The following is a 26964-nucleotide window of genomic DNA, read 5'->3' on the forward strand; positions in this document are numbered from 1 at the left end:
CTGCTGAAAATCCAGCTGCAAAACTGCTGTTACCTCCAAGGTGGTCAGGAGATGTCACCTGCTTCAGAGAGAGCCCTGCCCAAGTCAAGCCAGGATGAGTATTCTGAATAACAGTGAGGAATAAGAAGTTGGGAAAAGCCAACTGCAGGGCTGGGAGGTGTCAGGCCCAGCACCCCCTCACCAGCATCCCATGCTGCAGGGATCCTGAATTTTCTTGGGGTGGGGGGCAGGGAGGTGGCAAGCGGCTCCTTCTTGGGTATTTCTTTTCTTTTTCTCTTTGGTGTGTGTGGCCTGAGACAGAAATTTATGGCAGAGGTTGACCTCCTTTACAATCCCCATCCAGCTCTCTGAGTTTGGAGCGTCTGTCTGCTCTCTCCCAGGATAAACACCTGCAGTAAACTCCCTGAGAGACCTGGCTAGATGGGAGATTAATGTGGCTGTAATAGTGGAGCAGTGTTTGCAGCATTATGCCCTCTCCCCAGGTAGATGGATCTTTTATGAGATGATACCAAGTATTTATTGCTGAAACATCTGTTGATAACTGCAGCTGCCCTTGTTAAACAAAGCATATCATGGGGTCATAGACTATAGGGACCTAAAATCCTACCTCATGCTAGTTTTAGACTATTCACCCACACCCTCTGAAGTCCATTGGTTACTGTTGTCTTCAATGTTTCATCCTGCGGTCAAAAATACTTTGCAAACCTTGTGCTGCCTTTCCCCATGTGCTTTGAAGTATTATTTCATCTTCATTGGTAATTTATATTCCAGTGCCATTGTACCATGGGAAAAAGAGAAAACCTTTTTTGTTTTCCATTTAATTGTGGATAGACTGACATTTTGACCTGTATTATTAGTAGTAGTCAGGAAAAGGGATTTTTTGTCCCCTTCATCCATTCCTTACCTCCCCCCCCCCCCCTTTTTTTTTTTAATAAAATTTCAAGGCAGAGCAAAGGCTTCTTCAGTTCTTTGAATAAAAAGCTAGGGGGGAAATGAGGCTGAAGAGAAGTGATTACAGTGTGATGAGGAAAGATAAAAGTCTGAGCAACTTTTTTCTCCTTTTTATTTTTTGGCATGAGGGACAGAAGGATAATTTAATTCCCTGGAGGGGGAAAAAAAAAAAAAAGTCTTTGTTGAATTACTGGTTAGAAAAACCTTTAAAATTTTTCATCTCTGTTTATTTTAATTTGCCATGCTTAGAATAAGCTCATAAACCGTAATTCATTACTTTTTTTAAAAGTGCTTTGAGACCCATGAATGAAAGGCACTTCATTACCATAACACCCTGGTGGTGTTAGGAGGAGGCAGAGCACCATGAGGATCTTTTACTCTGTGAGTAGGCTGAGAAGCTCCATGAGTCCAGCACAGTGAGTAAGCGGATTAGGCTTTGGCTTCCAGGGTTTGCCTTAAATGTTGCACTTTAAAAAGTGGGGATACCCATTGCTGGGTCACTGTGTGCCTAGTTTGACACACCAAGAAGGCAAAATCTGCAGCCTTTTAAAGTGCTCTTCTTTTCCTGTGGGATGCTCATTACTTTGGGTAATGGCCAGGGGTAGCTGCAAGCCAGGCTTCCCTCAGGACACTCACTGCAGCCTTGCTGCTGCTGGAGCAGGGCTCAGGGCAGATTTTGGCATTGTACACAAACTTTTCTTTATGATATGAAATTTCTGAGCCCCACCTTAGGGATTTTCAGGCAGCAGATTTACTGTCATCCTTGAGGCAAACCAGTGCTTCTGGTTTTACAAAATATTTGTATCTTGTAGAAGGTGGGGTTTTTTTTTGTTTGGGTTGTGGTGGTTTTTTTCTTTTCCCTGCCTGGCCACCCCAGGTCAACAAGCTCAACACAGAATTTTCCACCTTTTCCTGGCAGGTTTGAAGAGAACCTCCCTGTTGGCTGCCATCTGCCCATCCTGCAGCCCCCATCTCAGCCTGAACACCCCTTTGGTGGGGATCTGCACTAAGGCTTGAAGAGCCATAACCAACATCTCTATCCAAAGCAAACCCTGGGGAGCACAGGGATTCTGGGATTTTTCTTGTTAACAAATCAGAGTAAAATCAGAACTGTAACAGCACCCTTGCTGACCAGCATAAATAAGGAGGGGGTTACATTTTCTCTCGAAATACCACATGTGGGGTCAGACTGGGGCTGCAGATCCAAAAGGGAAGTTGCTAGGGCCCCCCATCCTGAAGATCTTCACTATCCCAAGGGATGGAAATAGCCTTCTGCTCGGTGACCAGCCAATAGAGGGCAACATGCCCATGTACACGTAGGCTTTGATCCCACAAACCCTGTTGTGGGTTTCCTTCAAGGACAACTCCATGCACACAAGTTGTTCTCTTGTGGGATGATTCATGCTGCGTGGATATTTTCATTACTTTTTGCAGGATTGGAGCCCACTTGCAAACCCCTTGTAACCTTGTAGGGCTTGATGTAATTTTTTATTCATTCGTATCAGTATTTCCTGCACCCAGGCTCATGCATTCAGCCATGAACCAGGATCTGCTAGGATGGGTACAGTGTGAATATGAAAGGAAAAGCCCCCAGGAGTAGAAAGAACCTCTGCAGGTCCCTCTGCACCTGCTGCAGGGAGAGCTGTGCAGGCTGATCCCCTGCTTTCTGCTGTGGATGGGGGAGCACAGATCCTGATCTTGCTGGTGCAGAATCTCATTGGAATTCATGGGAATATTGAAAATGTTGAGCAGAAAATAAGGCCCTGCAGCCCTTGGTCCTTGGCTAATTATGTGCTGATGGATTGTCATTAGGGAAACCCTTCTGAGGGACATGCCCTAACTACCCTTAGGTGTGCGTGTGGCACTTGAGAGCTGCGAGCCTTTGAAAAAGAGCTAAAGAGGGGGCTGCGGATTTAGTTTTCTCCTCCTTCTAACTGTTGGTGTGGTAACAGGAGAATTAAAGCCCTAAATCGGAGCCCTGGGATCTTGGTTGTTCAGGCTGACCTTTCACTACCTGCCTCGTAAGGGCTCTTCTTGGGTGATCCCAGTGAAACAGAGACTTACGTAAGGGAGGGCAGTGGCTGTGGGCTCAGCTCAGCCCGGGAGGGAACCCGTGGCACTGCAGCCTCCCTCACGCTGTGCAGTCCCTCACGCTTTGTAAATGAGAAGTGTCAGAGATCAGGTGCAGGCAGGAGAGCTTCAGCCATCCGGGGTGACTGCCCCAAAGCAGCAAAGTGCTCCGACTGCCCCTGCGGGGAAACAACAGCAGAATTTATGTGCATCACCAATTGAAAAATAGATTTAAAAAAAAAAAAGGGAAGCTTGATCCTGGGTACCTGTAGGGATGTCAGTTCACTTTGCTTCATGGGTAGGATTTCCTCTTCTCAGATGCAGCTGCATGTAGTATTTCCTCCCTGGAGAAGACTTTAAATGTGAGCTTGCTATGTTGTGTTTTCCTTTCAAATTAAGCTGCTTCTCAAATGGACTGATGTTTTAAGGACGCAGACTTAAGAAAAGAGACTTTTGGATTTTTACCCGATTCTGATGGTCTTGATGCCACCTTCTCAGAGTGGGGGGGCAAGGTTCTGTCACTAGCACTTTGCTGTGTTCAATTTGTAAGGGACAGAGCTGGTGCTGCCAGTGGGACTCTTCAGGCACTGCTCTGCTGGAGCTCTACTTCCTGCAAAAAGCAACAGCTCTTAACTAGAGAGTGGAAGCCAAGAGCAGCACGTGGAACATCCCAAGAGGAGTCAAATGAAATCAGTGGCAAGTTAAATTGCAAAGAAAAGGGGGCTCTTGAGAAAAGTGGGAGTTATTCTCACTCTAGGACTTTGGTGAAGCAAGATGGGGTGGGCTGTAAAAAACTGACCCGTTCTGTGGTGCTTTGAGCTGCTAATAATGGACCTAATGCTGCTCCCTTTGATTAAACACCCAACTCTCCATTGCCTTCAGGATGAATAACTTGAGCTAATTAACAGCTTCAGAAGGCATTAAATGGGGTTCTCTGCTGCTCTGAGCAGAGAGGGAGCTGCTTATTCCTCAGTCTGCAGCTATTTACCCTTGACCATCCCGGGTTTCAAGCGTATCTGTCTGCACCTTGTGGACATGCTTTCTTCTGCCCATCACAGAGGTGGTAGGAGGTTTAATTCCTTGTTATTTGCCGAGCAGGCTCTGATTGCCAGCTGAAAGGCAGAGGTTGATAGAGAAGTCCCGTGCAGTGACAGCAGCTTTGGTCTCTTGGAAAGACAGGCTTTGCTAGCAGCGCGTGGGGTAAAAAGGGTGAAAGACTTCAGCCAGATCCATTGGTGTTGTGACTCTGTGTTTAATCTGACAGGGGACGAGCGGAGGGGGAAAGAAAACGGGGCAATTTGTTAGGGTTCAGTGGAGTGCTAACTAGGAGCAGCTCTTGGGGGAGAGCTCAAGCACCTGGAAGCACATGCCACTGAAACTCCTGCCTTGCACGCAGAATTAGAAACCCTTTGTTGATGGCTCTTTTTTTTTGAGTTGTTTGCTGTTGTTGTTTTAGATTTTAAACCTCGGTTGCAGTTACGAATGAAGCAAAGACTGAGAGAGGTGGATATAAGCAAAGACAGAAATCCAGAGCATCTGCAAAACTGTGGGGAGACTCTGAAAATCAAATGATTGCTTACCACTTGCAGAGGCGTTTTTCCAAAGGGGACCTTCGCAAACCACGCAGGCTGGCAGGGGGGTTTGCCTCTGGGATCTTTGCTTTATAAAGAGGGCAGAGAGAGTGGATTAAATCAATATTTCATTTATTTGGGCTTGTAATTCCTCTTCCATCAGCTGCCACATAAAGATTTTCTCCTGTTTTCTTCCCCTCCTCCTCATCCTCATTTACTATGCACCAATAATTTCCCTTTGACGCTTCTCCTGCCAGTCCTAGTGCCAGATGGCCCCGGTTCTGAGCTTCTCCCCTCTCTTGGGAGCAGCCCCCATTGTCACTGCAAAGGAGGCGCCGTGGCTTTGAACCCAAAGCTGAGACCCAAACTTCAGCCCTGGTGTGAGGAGGAGCTAACCCCCTAATGCAGGAAACCATGCAAACAACACACCCTCCCACTCATCGCCATTAAGGCAAGGAAAAAAAAACAACCCCAAAACCCTTCACTAAAGGACTGTTTTGCATTTTCCCCAATGGTCCATGTATAGAAATCTGCTGCAAATTTAATTCTCTCACCACCTGATTCCACTTCCCAGGCGCGAGGTTTGTCCCTTTGTGTCATAAACTCAATTAGACGTATGCATTTCACATCGTGGGCACAGATGTGAAAACAAAGTGTGCCTGTACCTCGCCCTTTTCCTCTCTCTCTCTCTCTCTCTCTGGACTTTGGTGAAGCAAGATGGGGTGGGCTGTAAAAAACTGACCCGTTCTGTGGTGCTTTGAGCTGCTAATAATGGACCTAATGCTGCTCCCTTTGATTAAACACCCAACTCTCCATTGCCTTCAGGATGAATAACTTGAGCTAATTAACAGCTTCAGAAGGCATTAAATGGGGTTCTCTGCTGTTCTGAGCAGAGAGGGAGCTGCTTATTCCTCAGTCTGCAGCTATTTACCCTTGACCATCCCGGGTTTCAAGCGTATCTGTCTGCACCTTGTGGACATGCTTTCTTCTGCCCATCACAGAGGTGGTAGGAGGTTTAATTCCTTGTTATTTGCCGAGCAGGCTCTGATTGCCAGCTGAAAGGCAGAGGTTGATAGAGAAGTCCCGTGCAGTGACAGCAGCTTTGGTCTCTTGGAAAGACAGGCTTTGCTAGCAGCGCGTGGGGTAAAAAGGGTGAAAGACTTCAGCCAGATCCATTGGTGTTGTGACTCTGTGTTTAATCTGACAGGGGACGAGCGGAGGGGGAAAGAAAACGGGGCAATTTGTTAGGGTTCAGTGGAGTGCTAACTAGGAGCAGCTCTTGGGGGAGAGCTCAAGCACCTGGAAGCACATGCCACTGAAACTCCTGCCTTGCACGCAGAATTAGAAACCCTTTGTTGATGGCTCTTTTTTTTTGAGTTGTTTGCTGTTGTTGTTTTAGATTTTAAACCTCGGTTGCAGTTACGAATGAAGCAAAGACTGAGAGAGGTGGATATAAGCAAAGACAGAAATCCAGAGCATCTGCAAAACTGTGGGGAGACTCTGAAAATCAAATGATTGCTTACCACTTGCAGAGGCGTTTTTCCAAAGGGGACCTTCGCAAACCACGCAGGCTGGCAGGGGGGTTTGCCTCTGGGATCTTTGCTTTATAAAGAGGGCAGAGAGAGTGGATTAAATCAATATTTCATTTATTTGGGCTTGTAATTCCTCTTCCATCAGCTGCCACATAAAGATTTTCTCCTGTTTTCTTCCCCTCCTCCTCATCCTCATTTACTATGCACCAATAATTTCCCTTTGACGCTTCTCCTGCCAGTCCTAGTGCCAGATGGCCCCGGTTCTGAGCTTCTCCCCTCTCTTGGGAGCAGCCCCCATTGTCACTGCAAAGGAGGCGCCGTGGCTTTGAACCCAAAGCTGAGACCCAAACTTCAGCCCTGGTGTGAGGAGGAGCTAACCCCCTAATGCAGGAAACCATGCAAACAACACACCCTCCCACTCATCGCCATTAAGGCAAGGAAAAAAAAACAACCCCAAAACCCTTCACTAAAGGACTGTTTTGCATTTTCCCCAATGGTCCATGTATAGAAATCTGCTGCAAATTTAATTCTCTCACCACCTGATTCCACTTCCCAGGCGCGAGGTTTGTCCCTTTGTGTCATAAACTCAATTAGACGTATGCATTTCACATCGTGGGCACAGATGTGAAAACAAAGTGTGCCTGTACCTCGCCCTTTTCCTCTCTCTCTCTCTCTCTCTCTGTAGATGTGCCTACATGGGCTTTCAAGTGATAAAAAAAGTGAGTAAATCAGTTCAGGGCACCAGCCTGCTCTGCAGAACCAGCTGCGCGCGCGGAGTTTCTGGCTGCGTCAGGGCAGAGTGTGACATCCTGGAAGTCAACGAAGGCTTTTCCCTGGATCTGGGCTGGGTGACAGGGAGCAGCCTCTGCCCCGTGTCCTCCCTGCGTGGCACGGGGAGGGTCTTTGTGCGTGGTTTGGGTGAGCGCCCGGCGCGCCGGTGCGTTCGCTTGGGGGTGCTGAGGAATTTCCCAGCCACACGGGTTTGGCAGGGAATGAAAGCAGGGGGTATTAATTTCTCAGCGTACCACTCAGAGCAAGGCTGGGGGGTGTGTGTGTGTGTGTGTGTAATTGCAAAGATTGACACCGTGGCTGCACTGCCACACAGCGTGCAGCCCTGCCTTTTTTAAAAAAGAAAAAGAAAAGAAAATTAAATAGCTGAGTTTCTCTCCCTGGCTTGACTTTTCTACATTTTGTGTCCGTTCGGGTTTGGAGAGGGACACAAGAGGTTTCAGCATTGAGCAGGGAGTTAAATTATGCAGCTGCCAAGACTGCCAAGCCCTTCGGAATAGGATGCTTCGTTTAGATTTTCCACAATGCTATTGAAGTGCTTATTTTCCTCCTGAAGAGACACAAACAGATGCAAACTTCTGTAAACACTTTAGAAATGAATTCAGTGAGTTTGGCCTCTCAGCAGTGCTCAATAGCTGACAGAAAAATGTCTAATTAGTGCAAGTGGAAATAATAGGGCCACTTGGATTCCTTCCATCCTCCTCCAAGTCTACTTTTCCTAGGAACTCAAAGGCCCTTTTGTTCGGTAGGTCACCCTCTCTCAGGCTTTTGTGCTCCAATCTATTAAAGGAAGAAGGGGAGGAAAAAAAAAAACTAGATTAGGCGATGCTCTGTGCTTAAATATATGGCCTGTTGATGAGCATTTCCAATAGCTGGTTTGCAGTGTCAGTTTACAGGTGCTTGGAGAGGGGGATTCCTCCATTGTTGGCCGGCACAAGCGGAGTTGTGCGTGCCCAGCTCCAGGAATCCTTTTCAAGTGCCATCCTCTTAGAAAATCCAACTTAGGCAAGGAAATTTATACAAATCTGCCTCGCTGAAGTGCAAACAAGCCAGCAAATGCTTGCACCAGATTGGTGCTGCAAGCTGGTTTGATGTGGGCTTTCTCCCGCACGCCTCAGACGTGATGGGGATGCTGCTCAAAAATCTTGCTGTCAGATTGCAGGGCTCTGAGCTAAAAGCAAGGAGAACAAAAAAGAGGGGTCCAAAAAAAGCCTTAGTGGTGTCCTAAGCAGCTTGTGGACATTGCTGTCTCTTTGGCTCTGCCTGTGCCTGCACACAAGGAGAGGAGACTGATGCTAAGACAAGAACAGGAGATAGCTGCCAGACTTGATGTTTTGGTGGGAATTTGGACAGTGTTTTCCTGGCAGTCTCTCATTCTCTGATGGTGCTGTGGGACTTGATCCTCCCTCCCCTGTGTTTCATTCCATCGTGAGTAGAATTGCTTTCTGACATGAGTGAGATGAGAAACACATCCTTTTTCTGAGGAGGCTTTTTATGCTTTATGGTTTTTTCTTTCCTCTGGTGATTGACCACACCACAAAGCAGTACTTGACCATTGCCAGCTCCCAGGTGTTCAGGCTGGGCAGCAGGAAGCCAGGTTCTCCATCAGCTCAATGGCTGGTGGCCGTGAAGACCACAGGGGTGAGGACACCCACAAGGCTCTGCAGCTGCAGAGATGGGTCCTTCCTTACAGCTGATGGCTGTATTTCACACAGCTGTTCCAGTGAAATGGTGACTGGAATGACCAGGTGCAATCCTCCCCATCCTGCATGACAAACCTGTCACCTGGATGTCAGCATGTGGAGCATCTCCTTGCTCCACTGGGCAGAAGTGCCAGCCCCTGTCCACCATGGGAACTAGTTGTTATTATTACTGCTAGTAGTAAGTTGGCCATGTTTTAAATCCATTAACAGACCACAAAATGATGCAGTTCCAAACACTTAGCAACAATGAGTAGTACTCCAAAAATATCAGGAATGGTATCTACAGCTCAAATAAAATCAACAGCTGGAACCTTCCTGTCTTAGAAAATAAACCACAATCAGGAATATTCATAGTTACAGGTTATAATAAATACTATCTGATCACTGCCATAAAGACTTTCTCCATGCCTAGGAATGTACATATGACAAGGAGAGCAGAAGTTTTGAGGCAGCATTTACATTGCTGGTGAATATTTGCTTCTTGCAATGCTCAGCACTTCACTTGCTGTAAAACTGTGTAACCATCTTGCAGCAAGTGACTAAGGATGGTCCCCATCTGTTCTCAAAGGGTTTGTAGGCAGAGAGGGCTCCTGAAGTGGAGCCTCTTCTGTAGACAGTTCACTGGGCTTTGGCCAGGTGAGCTTCTTCAGGGCTGCCCCACAGTGCTGGTCTCCCTTTCAGGTGTATTTGAAAGCCTCCATCATGGTCAAGGACTGTGTGACGGCTGCCGCGATTGTGTTCCTGATTGACCGGTTCCTGTATTGGATTGATGCCTCCAGCAAACTCCTTCAGGTTGCCAAGGGTCTCCACAGGCTCCAGCCCACCACGCCCATCAGCCCCCAGGTGCTCATCCGCCAGGCTCGCCTCTCCCTCAACACAGGTACTGCTCTCTCCTTCCTCAGCTCCAGCCCAATTAGGAGCTACTTGACTTTGAAGAAGACGCTTTGTCCCTTGCTTGGGGATGCCCGTGGCCCTGGTGCCATCTTTTCAAACACATCAGCCCACTCCCAGCCCCCTTGAGCCCTCCCAGCTCCTCTCACTAGCACAAAGGGGCTGGTATAAAGGGGTTTCAGAGCCAAAAGCAGGGGAGAAAATTGTGAAAGGGGGTGGAAAATACTAATTGGAGCTTTTGTTCCTTAACAAATCTTCCCTGCTGGTTTCAAACAGGGGTATCTGAATTGCTGTACTTCTGACCAAGGACCTTTAAAAAGTAAATTAGAATCCCAGCATTTTCCCTGCACTGTCTCAGCTGCTTTTTTTCTTTTTCTTTTTTTTTCGAGTGGGACCACTTGACTATGCAAACAATGCAGCTCACAGCCCCTCGAGGGTAAATTGATTTTAAAAATAATAAAATTCCATCATTCCTATAACGTGGGCAAAACCTGAAAGATTTGTGACGTATCTTCCCACTGTCCCTTTGGGGAGAAGAATACAAAGCCAGACAAACCTGCCCTGAAAAAGCCAACTGGGGAATATTTTACTGGCAGAAAAGAGATCTCTTAAGTTCCCTGCATGGCCTTTTTTATTTGTGGCTGTGGGCTTCCCAGTGCCACGGTGTCCAGGTACTGGCACGCTCCAGCTGGTGGGCTAGTTCAGCCAACACTTCCACTATTCACTGGCTGGAGCAGCCTTCTTCAGTTCCACCAGACAACTGAGACAAAAAGCAAAGTTCAGCATGAGTGAAGCTGATCAGATTAAACCTCAGGATATCTCCTGCAGCCCATCAAGCCTGCCACAGATGACCCCAACTCATCTGCCAAAACCCCTGAGCTGTGTGACAGGGGGCTGAAAGACAGAAGCCCCACCATGTGCTGCAAGCTGCATCCTTTCTATATATTTTTAGCTATATATTCTGTGCTTAAGATGATTCTTAAAAGTGAGGTAGAGAGTGACAGGAAGGCAGCACAGCCTGTGGCTGCTGTTTCTGACGTGAGAAGTCAAGTCAGCCTGGCCTTGGACACTTCCAGGGATGCGGCAGCCACAGCTTCCCTGGGCAACCTGTACCAGTGTCTCACCACCCTCCCAGTGAAGAGTTTCTTCCTAGTGTGTAACCTAAATCCACCCTCTTCCAGTTTAAATCCATTCCCCTTTTTCCTGTAACTTCATGCCCTTGACAAAAATCCCTCTCTTTTTTCTCTTTCACTTTTCTATAACCTTTTCAGGTGCTGGAAGCTCTCCTGGAGCCTTCTCTTCTCCAGGCTGAACAACCCCAACTCGTATCAGCCTGTCTTCATAAGGGAGGTGCTCCAGCCCTCAGATCATCTTTGTGGCCTCCTCTGGACTTGCTGCAACAGCTGCATGTCCTTCTTGTGTTGGCAGCTCCAGAACTGGACACTAGTCCAATTGTGGTCTCACCAAAGCAGAACAGAGGGGGGATATATCAGGTTAAAATACCATACAGCTTCTCAATGAGATTTTTCTGAAGCAAGTGACTGGCTAGAAACTGCTGCCTCATCTGCATTTTTTGCAGTATTTGTTGTGTATGTTAAACAGCCTGTGCCAAAGAGATTTCTGTGCCTGAGGTAGCATCTGCAGAGCATACTTGATTGGAAAGTCCTAAGTGTGGTCATAATGACAGTGGTGGAAAGAAGAGGGCCACATCCAGGGGCTTTCACTGACATATTTTTGTTCACTTCATGCCACATGATACATTTTAATATTAATTTTCTTAATTTTCAATCAGGCAAACTTCTAAAAGCTGAATACATCCTCAGCAACCTTATTAATGACAATGGAGCAACAGGTATGTATATTATTTCTTTTCCAATTTCCTGGTTGCTATTTCGCTTGGGTTTTTGGTACTAATTCAACAGTCACACAAGCTTCAAATACAGCCAGTCTCACCTCAGTAATGACTCCTTACATCACGTTTCCCTTCCCTTCACTATTCTTTGTTTAACTATGGAAACTGCAACGTTGTTGACTACTTTATCCTAGACCTGTAGCAGACTGCAGTGCAATTATTTAATATCTTTTGGGGTTAAGAAGAAAAGAGAGTGAGTCCTGCTTCTTACAATCTTCTGTTGCTGAACAGATGTGCTAAACTGTACAAATGGGACCACTCTTCAATGCATGTAGATGCTGTTGGTAAAAATGTTTATGGGTTGTTTTTTTTCCTGTCTGTTAATTGACTATACTGCTGATCTTGTGGCTTGTTTCAGATCTGAGGGGGGTGGTATTTCTAATTGACACACATCCATAATTATTCTTTAGTTATATTTCTTGAGACAACACATTATGGTTTGATATCTGCCCTCCATTTTCTCAGCCTTCAGGGTTTATTCAGTCAATACAATCAAGTTTCTCTACAACTGTGAAACTTAGAAAACGTGAGCAGCCTGCTCTGGATTTTCTTGGTTTGTGTTTCATGTGCAACTGAGATTCTCATCCAAGAAGGGCCTTCATGCAAGAGGGCTTTAAGCAAAGGGATAGAAGTAGACAGCTATATAGTCATGCAGCTTGAGTGACAGCTATTCCTTAATGCCCCGCCACTCTGTCATCTATCTGACTGTAAGTCCTGGTGCAAACCAGCTGAATTCAATGGGGACAATCCTAGCAGTTGGATGGGATTTAGGTTACCCTCAGAGGCTTGAAATGACAGCAGCATTTTTCATTCTCTGCTGGGTTTTTCCACCCTTTCTGCAGGTACCTGGCGATACGCTAAGGAAAGCGACAGGATCCTCGTTCAGTCAGTCTGCTTACAAATCAGAGGGCAGATTCTGCAAAAGCTTGGTAAGGTTTGGTTTTGGTTTTTTATTAATATCTGCTCACACTTTCCCCCACCTTTCTTTTTTTCTTTGCAGTCAAGCTTAGAAAATGGTACGTTAGGCCTAGGTCAGAGTTTTAGCATGTGTAGAACACCTGCCTGATGCCCGTTGTGCATCCGTCTCTTTGCAGCAAGGACCTAGAGCCAAGTACCAAGCAAACACATTTAGAAATTAGCATTTTATTATTAATTTTACCAGAAGCTGAGGAGCATTCTGAAATGCTGCTCCCTTTTTCTCTGGGTTACTCCATTTCGTCTGATGTTTCTTCCCAATTCCCTTCTTTCCAAAGGAGTTTGTCACAGGTACATCACAGCAGTACAAGAAAATCCCTCATTTTCAGCATGATGGGCTCCTGTATTCAGCACTTGGTACTTGAGGCCAACAGTCTTCATTTTATGCTTTTGATGTGACCTCTCATCTTCCACGACTGTTGAGCTGAAGTCTTTTATGAGCATAAATGGTGTGTTTATCCACAGCCAAAAGCTAAAGGAAACTAACAAACGTTCGGTGTCACCAAAGCAAGAAATGCCATGCTATGGTTTTGTACTGTTTGGAGGGCTCTCGACTCAAGGAGATGTAAACTACACTATTGAAAGCCATCTGTAGCACTAATCTGCTTAGTGACTATTTTTCTGATTTATTTCAGGGATGTGGTATGAGGCAGCAGAGTTGATTTGGGCTTCAATTGTGGGATATTTCAAACTTCCTCAACCAGATAAGAAGGTAGGATTTCCTTTTCCCTCTGGGTATCCTTGCCAATCTAATGATCATTCCAGATTAACTTTTGTTTACTTCAGAAGAGTCTTTTAGCAATAATGTTTCAATTATGCACCTCACACAAGGTTAACATGCAGGACAAATATCCCAGCCCAGGTCTGTATTGCACATTGTTTCCGCATGCATACACAGATTTAGAGACACCTTTTTTCCTGCAGGGGAATGGAAGTAATAGTTTTCATTAAGCAGAATCAGCTGAAGTGAACCATCACTGAGGGTATCATGCATGCCTCTGACAAGGACAGAATGCAGCCACAGATTTTATTATCTATCTGTTCATGAGCACTAAGGCTCATTTTTTTCCCCAGTAACCAAGCATGTCTGTTTGCTGGAGTGTTCACAAGCTGCACTGCTCTGTCAGTTGTGGGTGATGGATGCTCCCTGGCACTGCAGTGTCTGAATACCTTGCAACACCACCAGATCTCTCTTTTAACACCATTGTGAGACTTGGCTGCACTAATCTCCCCACTGTAGATAAAGCAACAGCCACACCATGTTGTCCGTATCTAAACGGGAATGTGAACCTGAGTCTTGCACGTCCTAGGGTGATGCTTGAAGAAGTTTTGTAACTGTACCCCAGCATAGGATATCCCACAAAAACAGACCTTGTCACCTCTCCTCTGCCATACCTTAAAGCTTGCCCTCAATCTCAGAACCAAAGAAGTTTGGTGAATTTTTGTCTTTTTTTTTTTTCAAAAGGGTTTACCAAAGAGTTTATGCAGTTTTGGTGGTACCGTAAGACTTCACTTTGGTTGTGACCAATGGCACTTTGGGAAAATACAGTGCTAAGGAAAATGCAATGCTGTTTACATTGAAACTTAAGAGCTAGTGGTAATCAAGATAGCTGCTGCTCATGGAAACTCATATATATACACCAGGCTACACTTCCTGGAAGTGAAAATTAATAAAATCCTGCCAAGATGATGATTGAATTTCTTAGCAGTGCTTCTCTTTGGATCTTGTTTATTTGTTTGGGGTTTTTTTCCCCAGTATGTTCTACACAGAACCTGCTTGATGGTGAGCAGTAAAATTCAAAACACAAGGGGAAAAGCACTATCATAATTTTGCATTTCTCTTTCAGGGAATTGCTACTTCCTTGGGTATTATGGCAGACATCTTTGCTTCCATGAATGAGAAGGATTATCTACGCTTTAAAACAAATGCTGAGATTGACCTGGTAAGACTTGGTTTGGTATTTGTGCATATAGCTTCTTCAGGTGGGCTGGATGTTGTTGTCCCAAATTCACCCACACTTTCTTCTTCCTCCAGTTCCTCTCCTGGGCTGAGAGAGCTGAAGGAACTTCCATTGCTCCTGTTGTAAAACTTCATTAGCACCTGGGTGGAAAAAATGCCTTGCTTCAGGAAAAAAGAAAACATCAAGAGTATTTACAGATTGTGTGTGTCTGTGTAATATATGGAATACTTATAGGGTCAAAAAGTGACACATTGATGGTAAACTTGAGCAAAAAGGCTCCTACAGAAACAGACCTGTTTGTAGTTGTTTAAGATATTATGTCGTCCTCTACTAAGACGTGAAGGTCTCAGAGAGCTCAGGGAACTACAACATGCAAGAAACAAATCCCAAGCTGCCTTGCTTCAGTCTAACAGGGTTTCTTACCAGGTAGACCCATCTCTTTGAAAACAAAACCTTTGAGATTAGATTTTCCCTCCTCTTTGTTTAGCTTTTTTTTTCATTTCTCTAGAGCCTTCTCCAAGAGTTCGATCATCGCTTATTATCAGCAGCTGAGGCCTGCAAGCTGGCAGCAACCTACAGCCAGTACACCCCACTGTTTGTCCTCACAGCTGTAGTAAGTATTAGTCTTCATTCCTGAAAGTGTCATTTATGTAAGAGAAGAGTCCAGGCTTTTCAATCTGGGGCCAATCTGGCTTTCAAACATTGCATCGTACCTGGTATTGCATCTGTGTCCTGGGTATGATGCTGTATGTTGCTCTGCATGCCAACCAGAAGATACACAGGTGGGCAGAAAGCAGTACCTGTCCACAGACTGAGGATGGGCTCTCAAGCCCATCTGGGAGTGCTGCTTCTCCTATAAATACAGCTGTATTTCCAAGGAAAAAGAGCAAGGTTATTTCCTTCAGGAAATGCAGCAGGAGGCTGTTAGAGCCAATGTTTGGTTCAAATTGTATATGGGAAAGAGACTTACTTTTTCCTCACTTTATTTGTCTCATGCCAGAAGTCCATTTTTTAAAATTCCTTCATTCCTCTTTCATCCCCTCCCAGAACATCCGTGGGGTGTGTTTGCTGTCTTACAGTCACTCCAGGGACTGTCCCTCAGAGAAGAGGAAGTTCTACCTGTCTGAAGCCAAAGAATCCTTTGAGATTGGCCTCCTCACCAAGGATGGGAACAGTCCCATCACCAGCAAACAGGAGCTCCATAGTTTTATTAAAGCAGCTTTCTGCCTCACAACTGTGCACCGATGGCTCTATGGGGAGAGTGAGAAACTCCATGAGGTGTCCCAGCTCTGTAGAGAAGCCATGGAAAAACTGCACTTGTACAGCAGATTGTTTACAGAAGAGGAAGGGAAAGAAACGCTTGCCAAAGAGATCATGGCTCTGATCACCTCTGTGAAGAAGCACCTGCAAGTAGAAAGCTTCCCTAATTCTGATCCCAGGTCTTATGTTCCCAACAGTTACAAAGGCACAGTGGAAAAACCTATCCTGCAGCGGGAAGTTGACTTTGAAAAAATCCTTGCCATGCATTCCCAGCATCATCTGTCCGTGTGCAAAGTGTTTGAAAACACCTGCAGGATCCATAAAACTGCACCAGGAGAAAGCCAGGTGGGAGCTTGTGTCACAACCCTAAGGACAGAGACCAAAACCGTGGACACCGTGTGTCCTACTGAAGAACGAGCCTGCCAGAGGAGAGGTGCTGCCAAAATGCTGGACTCACCAACAGGAGGAAGTAGCTCAGAGAGACTCAGGAGCCAAAGAGATAAATCCATCAGCTCTGTTGCAATGAAAATTTCCTGTGATGAGGAGATTGAGCCATTAGAAATAAATGATGTGAACAGTGCTTTCAGCAGGTGGCAAAACAGGAGTCAGACCACTACTTCAGAAGGCTCTTGGTGCAAGCTTTCCAAATCAAGCTCCTCTTCCAGCTGGGAGGAACTAAACTGTAAGAGTGGCAAAGAGAGTCCCAGGGAAGGGCAGCAGCAGGGGAAGGGCTCAGTGGAGGAGCAGTGTTGCACAACAGAATCTGCTGAAAACAGTCAGGCTGCACACTTGCACTCATTACCTCCCAGAGCTTGGCCTCCACCTCCTCAAAAGCCTTTGCATAGCTCTTGGAGACCTCCTCAGCCATCCATCAGTATGCCTCTAGCTGGGAGGCTGGTAGACAATGCATCTCTTTGTAGAGAAGATCTGCAGGAGGAAAGAAAAAATGGAGAGAGTTCTTCAGAAAAAAAAGCAGGGGAAGTGAACAAGGTGAATCCTTCCCCCTCCCTACGTTACTCTGTTCCTACCAGGCACAAAGAGGATAAGTCCTCCTCCCAGGTGGAGCTGGGCTATGGGAACAAGGACAGTAGCAGGGATCCCCTGAGCCATTTTGTGTGGGTCAGCCTAGGAGGTGAACCTGCAGAGAGCACAGAGGAGACCCCCGCAGGTGGGGATGCTTCTGTGCTGTCAACCAGCATCAAGCCAAAAATGGCCAGTGACTCCTCCACATGTGACCAGCTGAGGAAACCTGCCGTGGTGGCAAAAAGGTCTGTCCAAGTGCCTGAAGTGGACACTCAAGCAGAAACAAGTGATGACACTGAGTTTGATTTCATCAGTGTTGGAGATTTAGTGAACCATTATCCTACAGCATCTGTCCCAGAGCATCAGTCAGCTCCCCCTGCACCAACAGCTTTGCCCTCAGGGGGGAAGATCTCCAAGACTGAGCATTTTGACTGTGCCACTACTGAAGAAGATGAAGAAAAGGCTCAGGACGTGGTGAGCAGCAAGAGACAATCCAGTTCATCTCTGAGCTCATGGTGTAGATCAGCACAGATGCCCAAGAACTCCCCTGAAGGTCTGTTTCTGAACCCAGGGGGAAGGGGCCTTATCTTCACGCCTGGGAGAACGGAGGAGGAAACCCTTGATGCTCGATTTCTGAGGGATGAGGATTATGTGCAGCTTCTTGCAGGGGTAGAACATAATTGGCTCGTCCAGAGACTGAGGCCTACTGGAATTTTTAAGTCTAAACAGCTTCTTCGTAAAACATACTGTGAGTTTCCCCACAGAGAACAGTCCTGACTCAGGCTTTTTTAACACAATGTTTTAGTCATAACTTATTAGCCCTTTTTTTGTTGTTGTTGTTAGTTTATGAGGTTTTGTATAAGAATTTTAGCAATGGAAGAGCACTCCCTTGAACCGTGTTCTTCTATTCCTTCTTACCCATTTTCTCATGGAAATGGGCTCCATCTGCATGCCCACTCAGTCCCTCCTGCTTCAGTCCCTTCATGCAAGAGGTCACCGAGGCTGCTTGAGCTCCCTGTGCCAGTTCATCAAGCCCCATCACCTGAGTCTCTGGTTTTGTCACCCATTTACATGCCACATTTCATCCCTGCAAACTGTGCATTTAAGACAAAGATTGTTAAGTTAATCATAAGTAACAGCCTACCTTAATATGCAGACACTTGATCAATATATTCAGAAATACAGAAGCTAAGAGCAACACGCCTATAGGCTGCCTCATTGAGCTCCTTAAGTAAAACCCACTTAGGACTTACCCCATCTCAAGTGTCTCTAGCCTGTTTAGCAATTTTTTTGTCATTAATGCAAAATATCCATCTCTGCACCTCCATACCTCTTAGCATATCTTTTATAGCCCTGGACTTTGCTTCCAAAGGAGCTAGGATACCTTCTCTGCTGGGTGCTGGCTCTTTCATTCCTCAGCACAGGCTTAGAGCAGTCCTGTGGAATTGTCCATTCTACTCATGGTCTTCTCTTTGTGTAGCTGCTCTTCTTCTGAAATACTCCAAGAAATCAGGGCTCTGGACAGGCCAGGAGACAGCTGTGTTCATTGGGGGCTACCTGAATGTGGCAAAGGAAGGCAAACAGAGAAACGCATTTTGGATACACTTCCTGCACCAAGAGGAAAGCCTGGGAAGGTATTGACCAAACCAACTTCTGAAACAAAATGTTTATCAATGCTACTTCTCTGTAGTATTGACTTGAAACTGCCTGATAAGATTAGTCTTATACCAATAATGCAGCTAGTCTTGTGCCTTTGTAAACCGTAGCTTTTATCAGGTATTTTCAGAGGACAGTACAAGTTTTTACTTGAACAACTACAGAAATCACAGTGGAAAATATTGTTTCTTTAGTCTGTTCAGACCTAGTTTACATTTGGTTAGATTTTGACTCATTTTCTGTAGCAAGAATGTTTTACAGCTTTCCCAAATTTCATGGGGATTTTGGCAGTCTTTCCCATCCCTCCATGTAACTCTCTGCTTTTTAATTTCTGGGAAGAAACAGCTAATTCACTTTTGTCTTCTAACAGCCATGTTGGTGTTCATTTTGCTCATGACAACTCTTAGGCCTGACTTCACCTTTGTCCATGTCCTCTCACAGGAGCTTAAATGTTGCTTCCTTTCTGTTTATTTTTATTTCTTAGAGAATTAGCAATATGGCTATAAATATATCACAGTATCTATAGGCAGAGAGGTGTTTCTGTTGCTTTCATTTTAGCAGCAGGTTTATGCGATCGATGTATCTGTGCTGAAAGCAGGATTAAAATCACCCATTTGCTTCATAGAGGCCTCTGCACAAGGAGAGTTCTGCTTACTACTAATTGTAGATTTGGGGTTGTTATTAGAATTAGCTAATGAATTATTATGGGTTAAGAAAAGTATTTGAAGTACCTCTGAGTCAGGTCTCCCTCTGGAGCCAAGGAGAGTTGACTTTAAACATCCTGGTGTTATAAAACCCCCATCCTAGGATTTGATGGATCAGTACAGCAGGATCAGTACAGTAGGATCAGTACAGCATTTCATGCTTTTAAGAGCTATATAAGAAGAAAAAAAACCAACAAAGCTACAACTTTAGCCACTGCCATTTTAAACGAACCCTAACCAGCTGGCTTTGCTTCTGAACAGCCAAGCTTTGCTTTGTGATGATGTTTCTGTATCACAAGTGGGGCTTCCCACATGCAGTCTGCTCTGCTGAACACCTCTCTTTTGGTTCAGGTATGTTGGGAAGGAATATAAAGAAGAAAAAGGACTTCTCCATCATTTCAGTGACGTGGAACGGCAAATGACTGCCCAGTACTACGTAACAGAATTCAACAAAAGGCTGTACGAGCAAAAGCTCCCTACCCAAATCTTTTATATCCCATCTGCAGTGCTCCTGGTAAGAACTTGTCTTCTAAGCAATACAAAGGGACTGGTGGGAAGAGTATCTTAAGTCAATTTTGATTTGCAACTGAAAGCCACCCCTTAGAACTCAGAAACTCACTCATAAATGGAGCCCTGGAGTTACTGAGCCTTTTATATCATGTAACAGTATATGAACATCTGTTTTCAGGGATAGTTATAAAATCTGAACAGCCAAGTGACCCATTTTGAGCACTAAAAAAATCGCCCAGCCTCATGAGAACCCAGCCAGTGAGGTTCTTGCAGACAAGTCAGTTTGCTGCAGGACAACTCTGAGGCCTTTTCTGCATGACGCATCATTTCCTCTCTGCTCGCATGATGGTCATTAAGACTCTCTTCTCAGATCCTGGAGGACAGAACCATAAAAGGATGCGTAAGCGTGGAGCCCTACATCCTCGGGGAGTTTGTGAAGCTGTCCAACAACACTAAGGTAGTAAAGAATGAGTACAAAGCCACAGAGTATGGCCTGGCCTACGGCCATTTCTCCTACGAGTTCTCCGGTGGAACAGATGTTGTCGTTGATCTGCAAGGTCTGTGTGGCAGTGAATGTCCTTTCTTGCGTGTCCCTCGTGTTGCAGAACATGCTGTAAAACAGATGTTCTGTCTCTAAAGGGCCTAGGGTGGAGGAGGTATGGGTAGATTTTACTTTGGGTCATGCTCTTGTCCTATACTGCATCGCAGCAGGAGCATGTAAGCTGCGTGCTGTCATGTGTGCTACAGCCTCATGCCATGGAGTGATCTCCATCCAGTTAGACTGAAGCCAGCCTGCAAAGACCTGTCTTGTGGGACCTTCTAAAGGAGAACCACTACAAGAGGGGTCTGTGTGGCAGTGAATGTCCTTTCTTGCGTGTCCCTCGTGTTGCAGAACATGCTAGAAAACAGAGGTTCTGTCTCTAAAGGACCTAGGGTGGAGGAGGTATGGGTAGGTTTTACTTTGGGTCATGCTCTTGTCCTGTACTGCATCACAGCAGGAGCATGTAAGCTGCGTGCTGTCATGTGTGCTACAGCCTCATGCCATGGAGTGATCTCCATCCAGTTAGACTGAAGCCAGCCTGCAAAGACCTGTCTTGTGGGACCTTCTAAAGGAGAACCACTACAAGAGGCTGTGGCTTTTGTCACGCTTCTTCATTCCTAAAGCTGGCAAGCCTAAAAAGTGATCTCCTATTCTGCTAACGGAGAGTTGAGCTCTTTGGTCAAGAGCCAAGGATAAAACCTTTCAGGCTCCAGCTTCAGCACACAGATATCTTTGGGATATTAATTTAATTAAATATTCATTATGTACCTCTCAGGGTTCTGCTTTTGCTGACCTAGGTGACTGGGAGTCACTGGAGTGACACTGACAGAGCAGGGGCTGTACCAAGCAGACAGTCCTGAGCAGATAACATAAAGGCTGTGATGTTGGGTACCAAGATGTATCCTTTCTTCCACAGGTTGGGTGACGGGTAACGGGAAAGGCCTCATCTACCTCACAGACCCCCAGATTCATTCTCTTAATAGCAAAGATGATTCCCGCTCCAACTTTGGGAAGAAAGGAATTTATTACTTCTTTAACCATCAACACGTGGAGTGCAATGAAATCTGTCGCTGCCTTTCCTTAACAAGACCTTCAGCAGAGCTGCCAATGTAGCCCCGCACGAGACAGCCACAGAAAGAATGACCCACAAACTGGGCAGTGTTTTTGTCCCACACACCTTTGGGAACACATCATCTCTGTGACAACAGAGCCACTGAGATGATACCCGTGTGAGTCGGGTCAGTCGTTACCTGCATGAGTTTGGCAAGTCCTACTCTTTCCATCCAGGCTGGTAACACCACATTACCATCCTGGGTGCCATCTGAACCTCATTTTATTACAGCCATCTGTAAGAATTAACAACAAAACATAAGAAGAGTGAGAAAACAACCCTCCAAATTCAGCCAGAGGTGTATTATGGGACTGTATAAACTTCTAACCCATCCAGACCTAGCAAGGACAATAGGCACCATCTGCTTGTTGGAAATGGGATATGAGACAGAAGCAGAGAGTTGTGTTTCAACCATCTGTAAGATTTTCAAAAACTTGCTTAGATGCTTCAGGGGAAAAAAATGGTCACGTGGGGGTTTGCTTCAAAAATAACAACATTTCATTCAAACAGGTGTGTGTGTCTGTGTGTGTGTGTGTGTGTGTGACCACACAGCATCTAAACAGGTGGAAATACGGTTTTAACTGTATCAGCCAACAAAACTCCTCTGCTTTGCAAGGAAAAAAAATGTGTTCTTGAACCAAGAGGTGCTTTACATGAATAATTTAGGACTGCTACAGATTTGGTGACCAATCCTGTAATGAATTCCCACAAATACCTCACTGGAGATGAGGGCAGCTGCTTGTACGGTGGAGCAGCCCTGGTTTGGGTTCCAACGAGGCAGGCAAAACACCCCTTCCTTTTCAGGCTCTGTCCTCCTGCCTGGCTGCTTTTCTGGCACATCCCACAAAGTACATTTATGTAGGTGCCCAATAATATTTAAGTGATACATTTGCACCCTGCCCACACGCTGACCCTGTTCCTCTCACACAGCCAGAGACTAAATTTGTGCCTACAAGACGGGGGGGTTTCTTGACAACTCAGCCTGTGCTGGGAACACACTTGACTATCACACGTGCACACAGCTGCAACTCAGCCCTTGACCTCCCAACATTTCAGCAGTGTTTTTGTTACTGTTTGTGGCTGTTATTGTGCATCCTCAGAGAGCCCCTGATTTTTAACACCAGGACTGAACAGCCTGTGGCATGTATGCTGGCCACATGCTTCAGCAATGCCTGCCTGGGTTAAGAGGCAGCTGCAAGATTTTACTTGTTGTGAAACAGTCTTTTGTGGGTTGTTTTTTTGTCGGTGGTGGTTTTTTTTGTTGATTTGTTGGTTTGTTGTTTTTTTTTAAAACTAAAGCTTGCAATTCATTCACAGGACCTCCTTCAACACCTACAGCAGTTCACATACTGATCATCACTCGCCCACCTCCAGGAGACCCAAGACACCTTCAACACCTACAGCAGTTCACATACTGATCATCACTCACCCACCTCCAGGAGACCCAAGGGACAGAGTTACTCTGTCAGGGTAAATTTCAGAAGCAGAGAGGAGAGCAATGCCCTCTCAACTCTGTGAATTCTAGATGAACAGATGAAGTATTTTTCTTCCTGCACAGGCTGCTTAGCTGAAAGGAGTCAAACCTGCTGGCACATTCAGATGATGAGCACGCTGAAGGGAAAAACAGCCACAAAAAAGAGAGGATGGGGACCAGGAGACCCAAGACACCTTCAACACCTACAGCAGTTCACATACTGATCATCACTCGCCCACCTCCAGGAGACCCAAGACACCTTCAACACCTACAGCAGTTCACATACTGATCATCACTCGCCCACCTCCAGGAGACCCAAGACACCTTCAACACCTACAGCAGTTCACATACTGATCATCACTCGCCCACCTCCAGGAGACCCAAGACACCTTCAACACCTACAGCAGTTCACATACTGATCATCACTCGCCCACCTCCAGGAGACCCAAGACACCTTCAACACCTACAGCAGTTCACATACTGATCATCACTCGCCCACCTCCAGGAGACCCAAGACACCTTCAACACCTACAGCAGTTCACATACTGATCATCACTCGCCCACCTCCAGGAGACCCAAGACACCTTCAACACCTACAGCAGTTCACATACTGATCATCACTCGCCCACCTCCAGGAGACCCAAGACACCTTCAACACCTACAGCAGTTCACATACTGATCATCACTCGCCCACCTCCAGGAGACCCAAGACACCTTCAACACCTACAGCAGTTCACATACTGATCATCACTCGCCCACCTCCAGGAGACCCAAGACACCTTCAACACCTACAGCAGTTCACATACTGATCATCACTCGCCCACCTCCAGGAGACCCAAGACACCTTCAACACCTACAGCAGTTCACATACTCATCATCACTCACCCACCTCCAGGAGACCCAAGGGACAGAGTTACTCTGTCAGGGTAAATTTCAGAAGCAGAGAGGAGAGCAATGCCCTCTCAACTCTGTGAATTCTAGATGAACAGATGAAGTATTTTTCTTCCTGCACAGGCTGCTTAGCTGAAAGGAGTCAAACCTGCTGGCACATTCAGATGATGAGCACGCTGAAGGGAAAAACAGCCACAAAAAAGAGAGGATGGGAACTCCTCACACAAAATGCTGAGCCCCTTCAGTGCTGAGTTAAGCCAGCTGGAGTGTCTGGTTGAAATAAAAAAATAATAATAGAATGAAACATATGGGCAATATCACCCAAACTCAGACTACGATGAAAGAAGCGTTATCAAATATGCTGACTAATGTGTTTTGTCCAAAAAAAAAGTTCAACTGTCCATTTCACATCTGCTGTGACCAGGTTTTTAATGAGGTACCTGGCCAGGACCTCAGAGGGCTTTAACCTTGGTTTCCCCTGGGCTTCCAGCAGGATTCTTGCTTCAGCCTCTGTCAGGGATGCATCCCAGGTTTTACTTCAAAGCAGAGAGCGCATCTTTGTATCTACAGGTTGCAGTGGGTTTTCTGTGCCACAGGAGAAAGAAACTGATCTTCTTCCCACACATCTTTCCTGGTGTTACTAGGCTTACCAGCAGGCAGAAAAGCTGCTGTTGGGGAAGTTTAAGCAACATGTTACAGTGCTACATACGACTGGAATGACACACAGGACTGGAGCTAACATTTGTTGCAGCCTCTCCAGCCAAAAGAAGCGATGACGAGCCCTACATTTTAACTTTCCAGCACCTCCAGAATATGTGTGTGCACACATATATGCCTGTGGATTCCCACACGTATCCTAGATTTCTTAACTTGGAAGATGGTGGGCAGCTTTGCTGCTCCACCAGCAGTGCAAAGCTGCCTTCATTTCCAATTCTCCTCCTGTCCTCCAAAGCCCTGATGTCCCACCACCCCCGAGCTCAAAGGCTGGGATCGTTTGTCTGGGGAGATTTTCCTGATATGAAAGAGAACACAGCATCAAACTTACAAAAAAAAAAAAGAGATGAGACCCCAACAGGGAGTTCTCTTTAACAAAACCATCCGCTTTTGTTCCTGCAGCCAGCAGAGATTTTTAGGCTTTTGTCTCTGCTTTTTAGCAATCCTGTTGTCTTCTAGGTGATGTTTGTGCCGAGTTGTTTGGAAAGATGCCCTACCCCTGCACTGGCTGATTTAGAACTAGGTGTAAAGAGAGAAAAGAAGAGGAAAAAAGAGGAGGAGAAGAAGAAAAAAATTAAATCTCTTTATTATGGTGCATAAACCTTCAGTGTCAGGGAGCTGGGCAGCTGCGCAGGAAGAAAAAATGCATTCAAAAATATAATGCTAGTGTGAATAATCCTTTCTCGAATGCTGCTCCAGCTTTGTCAGGTGAACTTGAACTGGGCCATCAGCTTTGCTGCCGTTCCCATTGCACAGTGTCTGTCACCCCAGGGCATTCAGCATCTTGCCCGTTGTGAAAAGCCAGCAAACAATCCATCATTGAGCCGGGAGTCACTGCCTCATAGAAAAGTAAAATCGGCATGTGACGGTAACACTCGGCCCCCGAGTTGTTTGGCAGATTAAAAAGTGGTACATGAAAACTCACGTGTTACTGGGAAGATTAAGGCCTGTTATCTCCTTCTCCAGCCAATAAAGGGATGGTGTTGTCTGCACTGGAAGGGAAAGGCTGGCTTTAACCAAGTGACAACCTTCCTGCTCTGGCAAAAGGGAGCGCCCGGCTCGCAAGAGGAAACAAAGCTAGTTAGCAAGATCTTGGGAATTAATAGGCAACAGAGATGCTGTGTTAAAGCCTCTCTGCAGAGCCTGTCCCTTCTCTATAGAGACAATTAGGAGCAAAACAAAACCCCCTGGACAATCTCTGCGGAACAAAGTGTCCTGATACCCTGCCAGCAGCCACGTCTGCCCCAACAGCGCGTGCAGCTTGGAGAGCCCTGCAGTCTAAGGCCTCTTCCAGCTTACACCTCTTGTTCAAACACAGAAAAAAGTACTTGGATATGCTCCTACGTAAGTCAGTCTGTGGGAAGTGTTAGTGTTTTGATCCTAATACTTGGGTTTAGCAGCTAATTGCCTTCGTTGGGCTGTGGCCTGCGTTTTACCATCTCAGCCAGAATTGTGGCTGCTCACAGTTACCAAGTTAGTATCAAGTATCAGCATGCCCAGCTCCCTGTGAAAACAGACATCATCCTGTTTAACCCTGTAGCTTCTACAGGTCTTACCCTTCACGGGCTTGGGCACAAATCCAGAGGTGTCAGCCCTTCAGGACTGCAGGCACTCAGCCTTCATCCAGTGCTTGGATTATGGAAATCCTGGATTCATGTGCTCTATAACCTCATCACCTGAAAAACTGAGACACACACAGAACTTAAGATACCGTTTCTTGTTTGGGGTATAAGTAGGTGATTATCAAGGGGAAATAAATAGTTGACTAGGGTGATGATGGAGCATTTAAGATTTTGGCTGGAAGTTTCATCTTGGAGCTACTGAGGGAAAAAAAAAATTGCTGCTTTGCTCTTTCTTTCAGTTTCAGAAGAAAGTAATTTGAACCAAGACTTGGGGAATATATATATATATATGTTGTTGGGGTTTTTTTTTCCCCCAGAAATTCAGGGGTTTATGTTAATTAACTTGCTACCAAGGGTACTTTTTGGACTTGATTAATTATAACACACTCCAAAGTCCAGCCTCAGACCTGAGTGTGACCCTTAGTGCCAGTCACCCTGTGGCATCTATGAAATGAGTACAGTGAAATATCACCATGAACTGTAGGGACGTGGAGTCTGGAGAAACTCCCTCTTAGCCAAAGGAGCCAACTCAAGGATGTGAGTTTACACCTGGCTTAAGCACTGCACTGAGCTGGGCTCCAAACCATCCTGCTCTTGGCAAGGAGAGGACATCCTTTGCTGCCCTTCAGGGCAGATCCTGGCTTGAAGAGGTTTTTATCCTCCTCACCTCCCTGCAGGCATCCAAGGTGAAAGGCAGAGGGATGGTTGGCCATGGATAGGAGTCAGAAAGTTTCAAGAGGGAGCAAAATGCCCCTACATCCTGTGGACCAGAGGCAGAATGATCTCACTCTGTGCCAGCATCTTACATCCTTACGAGGTGCTCTCAGGGGAACTTTGCCTCCCAAAGCCACAGTGAGAAAGGGTGACCCTCAGTTAATCCCGGGCGGAGCCAGACTTGGCTTCATCCCTCTCCCTCCGTGCCGGCAGCATCCCGGACCATCCAGGCCAAGGGGGGGGTGACCCCTCCAGCATCACTCCTTGCCCAGACAAGAGCAGGGACACCAAGGGGAAAGCTTCACGTTGAGCCTGCCCTGCTGAAACCCTTCTCCTGGCACCAGCCTCCTTCTCCTTCCCTCTCCATCACTTGGGATCCCCCCTTCCAC

At 46.1% G+C, this 26964-nt stretch overlaps 1 protein-coding gene across 1 annotated transcript in view; it reads left to right on the plus strand.

The window, feature by feature from the left end:
- The window catches only part of ALPK1 (alpha-kinase 1), a 27426-nt gene extending 6264 nt beyond the window's left edge, over nucleotides 1-21162 (plus strand). The window contains exons 3-13 of the mRNA XM_010001867.1: nucleotides 9298-9496; nucleotides 11300-11359; nucleotides 12262-12348; nucleotides 13030-13106; nucleotides 14242-14337; nucleotides 14864-14968; nucleotides 15403-17386; nucleotides 18119-18272; nucleotides 19350-19512; nucleotides 19879-20065; nucleotides 20966-21162. Of these exons, the coding sequence (XP_010000169.1) occupies nucleotides 9298-9496; nucleotides 11300-11359; nucleotides 12262-12348; nucleotides 13030-13106; nucleotides 14242-14337; nucleotides 14864-14968; nucleotides 15403-17386; nucleotides 18119-18272; nucleotides 19350-19512; nucleotides 19879-20065; nucleotides 20966-21162 (3309 nt within the window). The remainder of the gene's footprint in view (nucleotides 1-9297; nucleotides 9497-11299; nucleotides 11360-12261; nucleotides 12349-13029; nucleotides 13107-14241; nucleotides 14338-14863; nucleotides 14969-15402; nucleotides 17387-18118; nucleotides 18273-19349; nucleotides 19513-19878; nucleotides 20066-20965) is intronic.
- Nucleotides 21163-26964: the final 5802 nt, after the last annotated feature.

This window comes from Chaetura pelagica, unplaced genomic scaffold, assembly GCF_000747805.2.
Source record: "Chaetura pelagica isolate M959 unplaced genomic scaffold, ChaPel_1.0 scaffold367, whole genome shotgun sequence".
NCBI lineage: Eukaryota > Metazoa > Chordata > Aves > Apodiformes > Apodidae > Chaetura > Chaetura pelagica.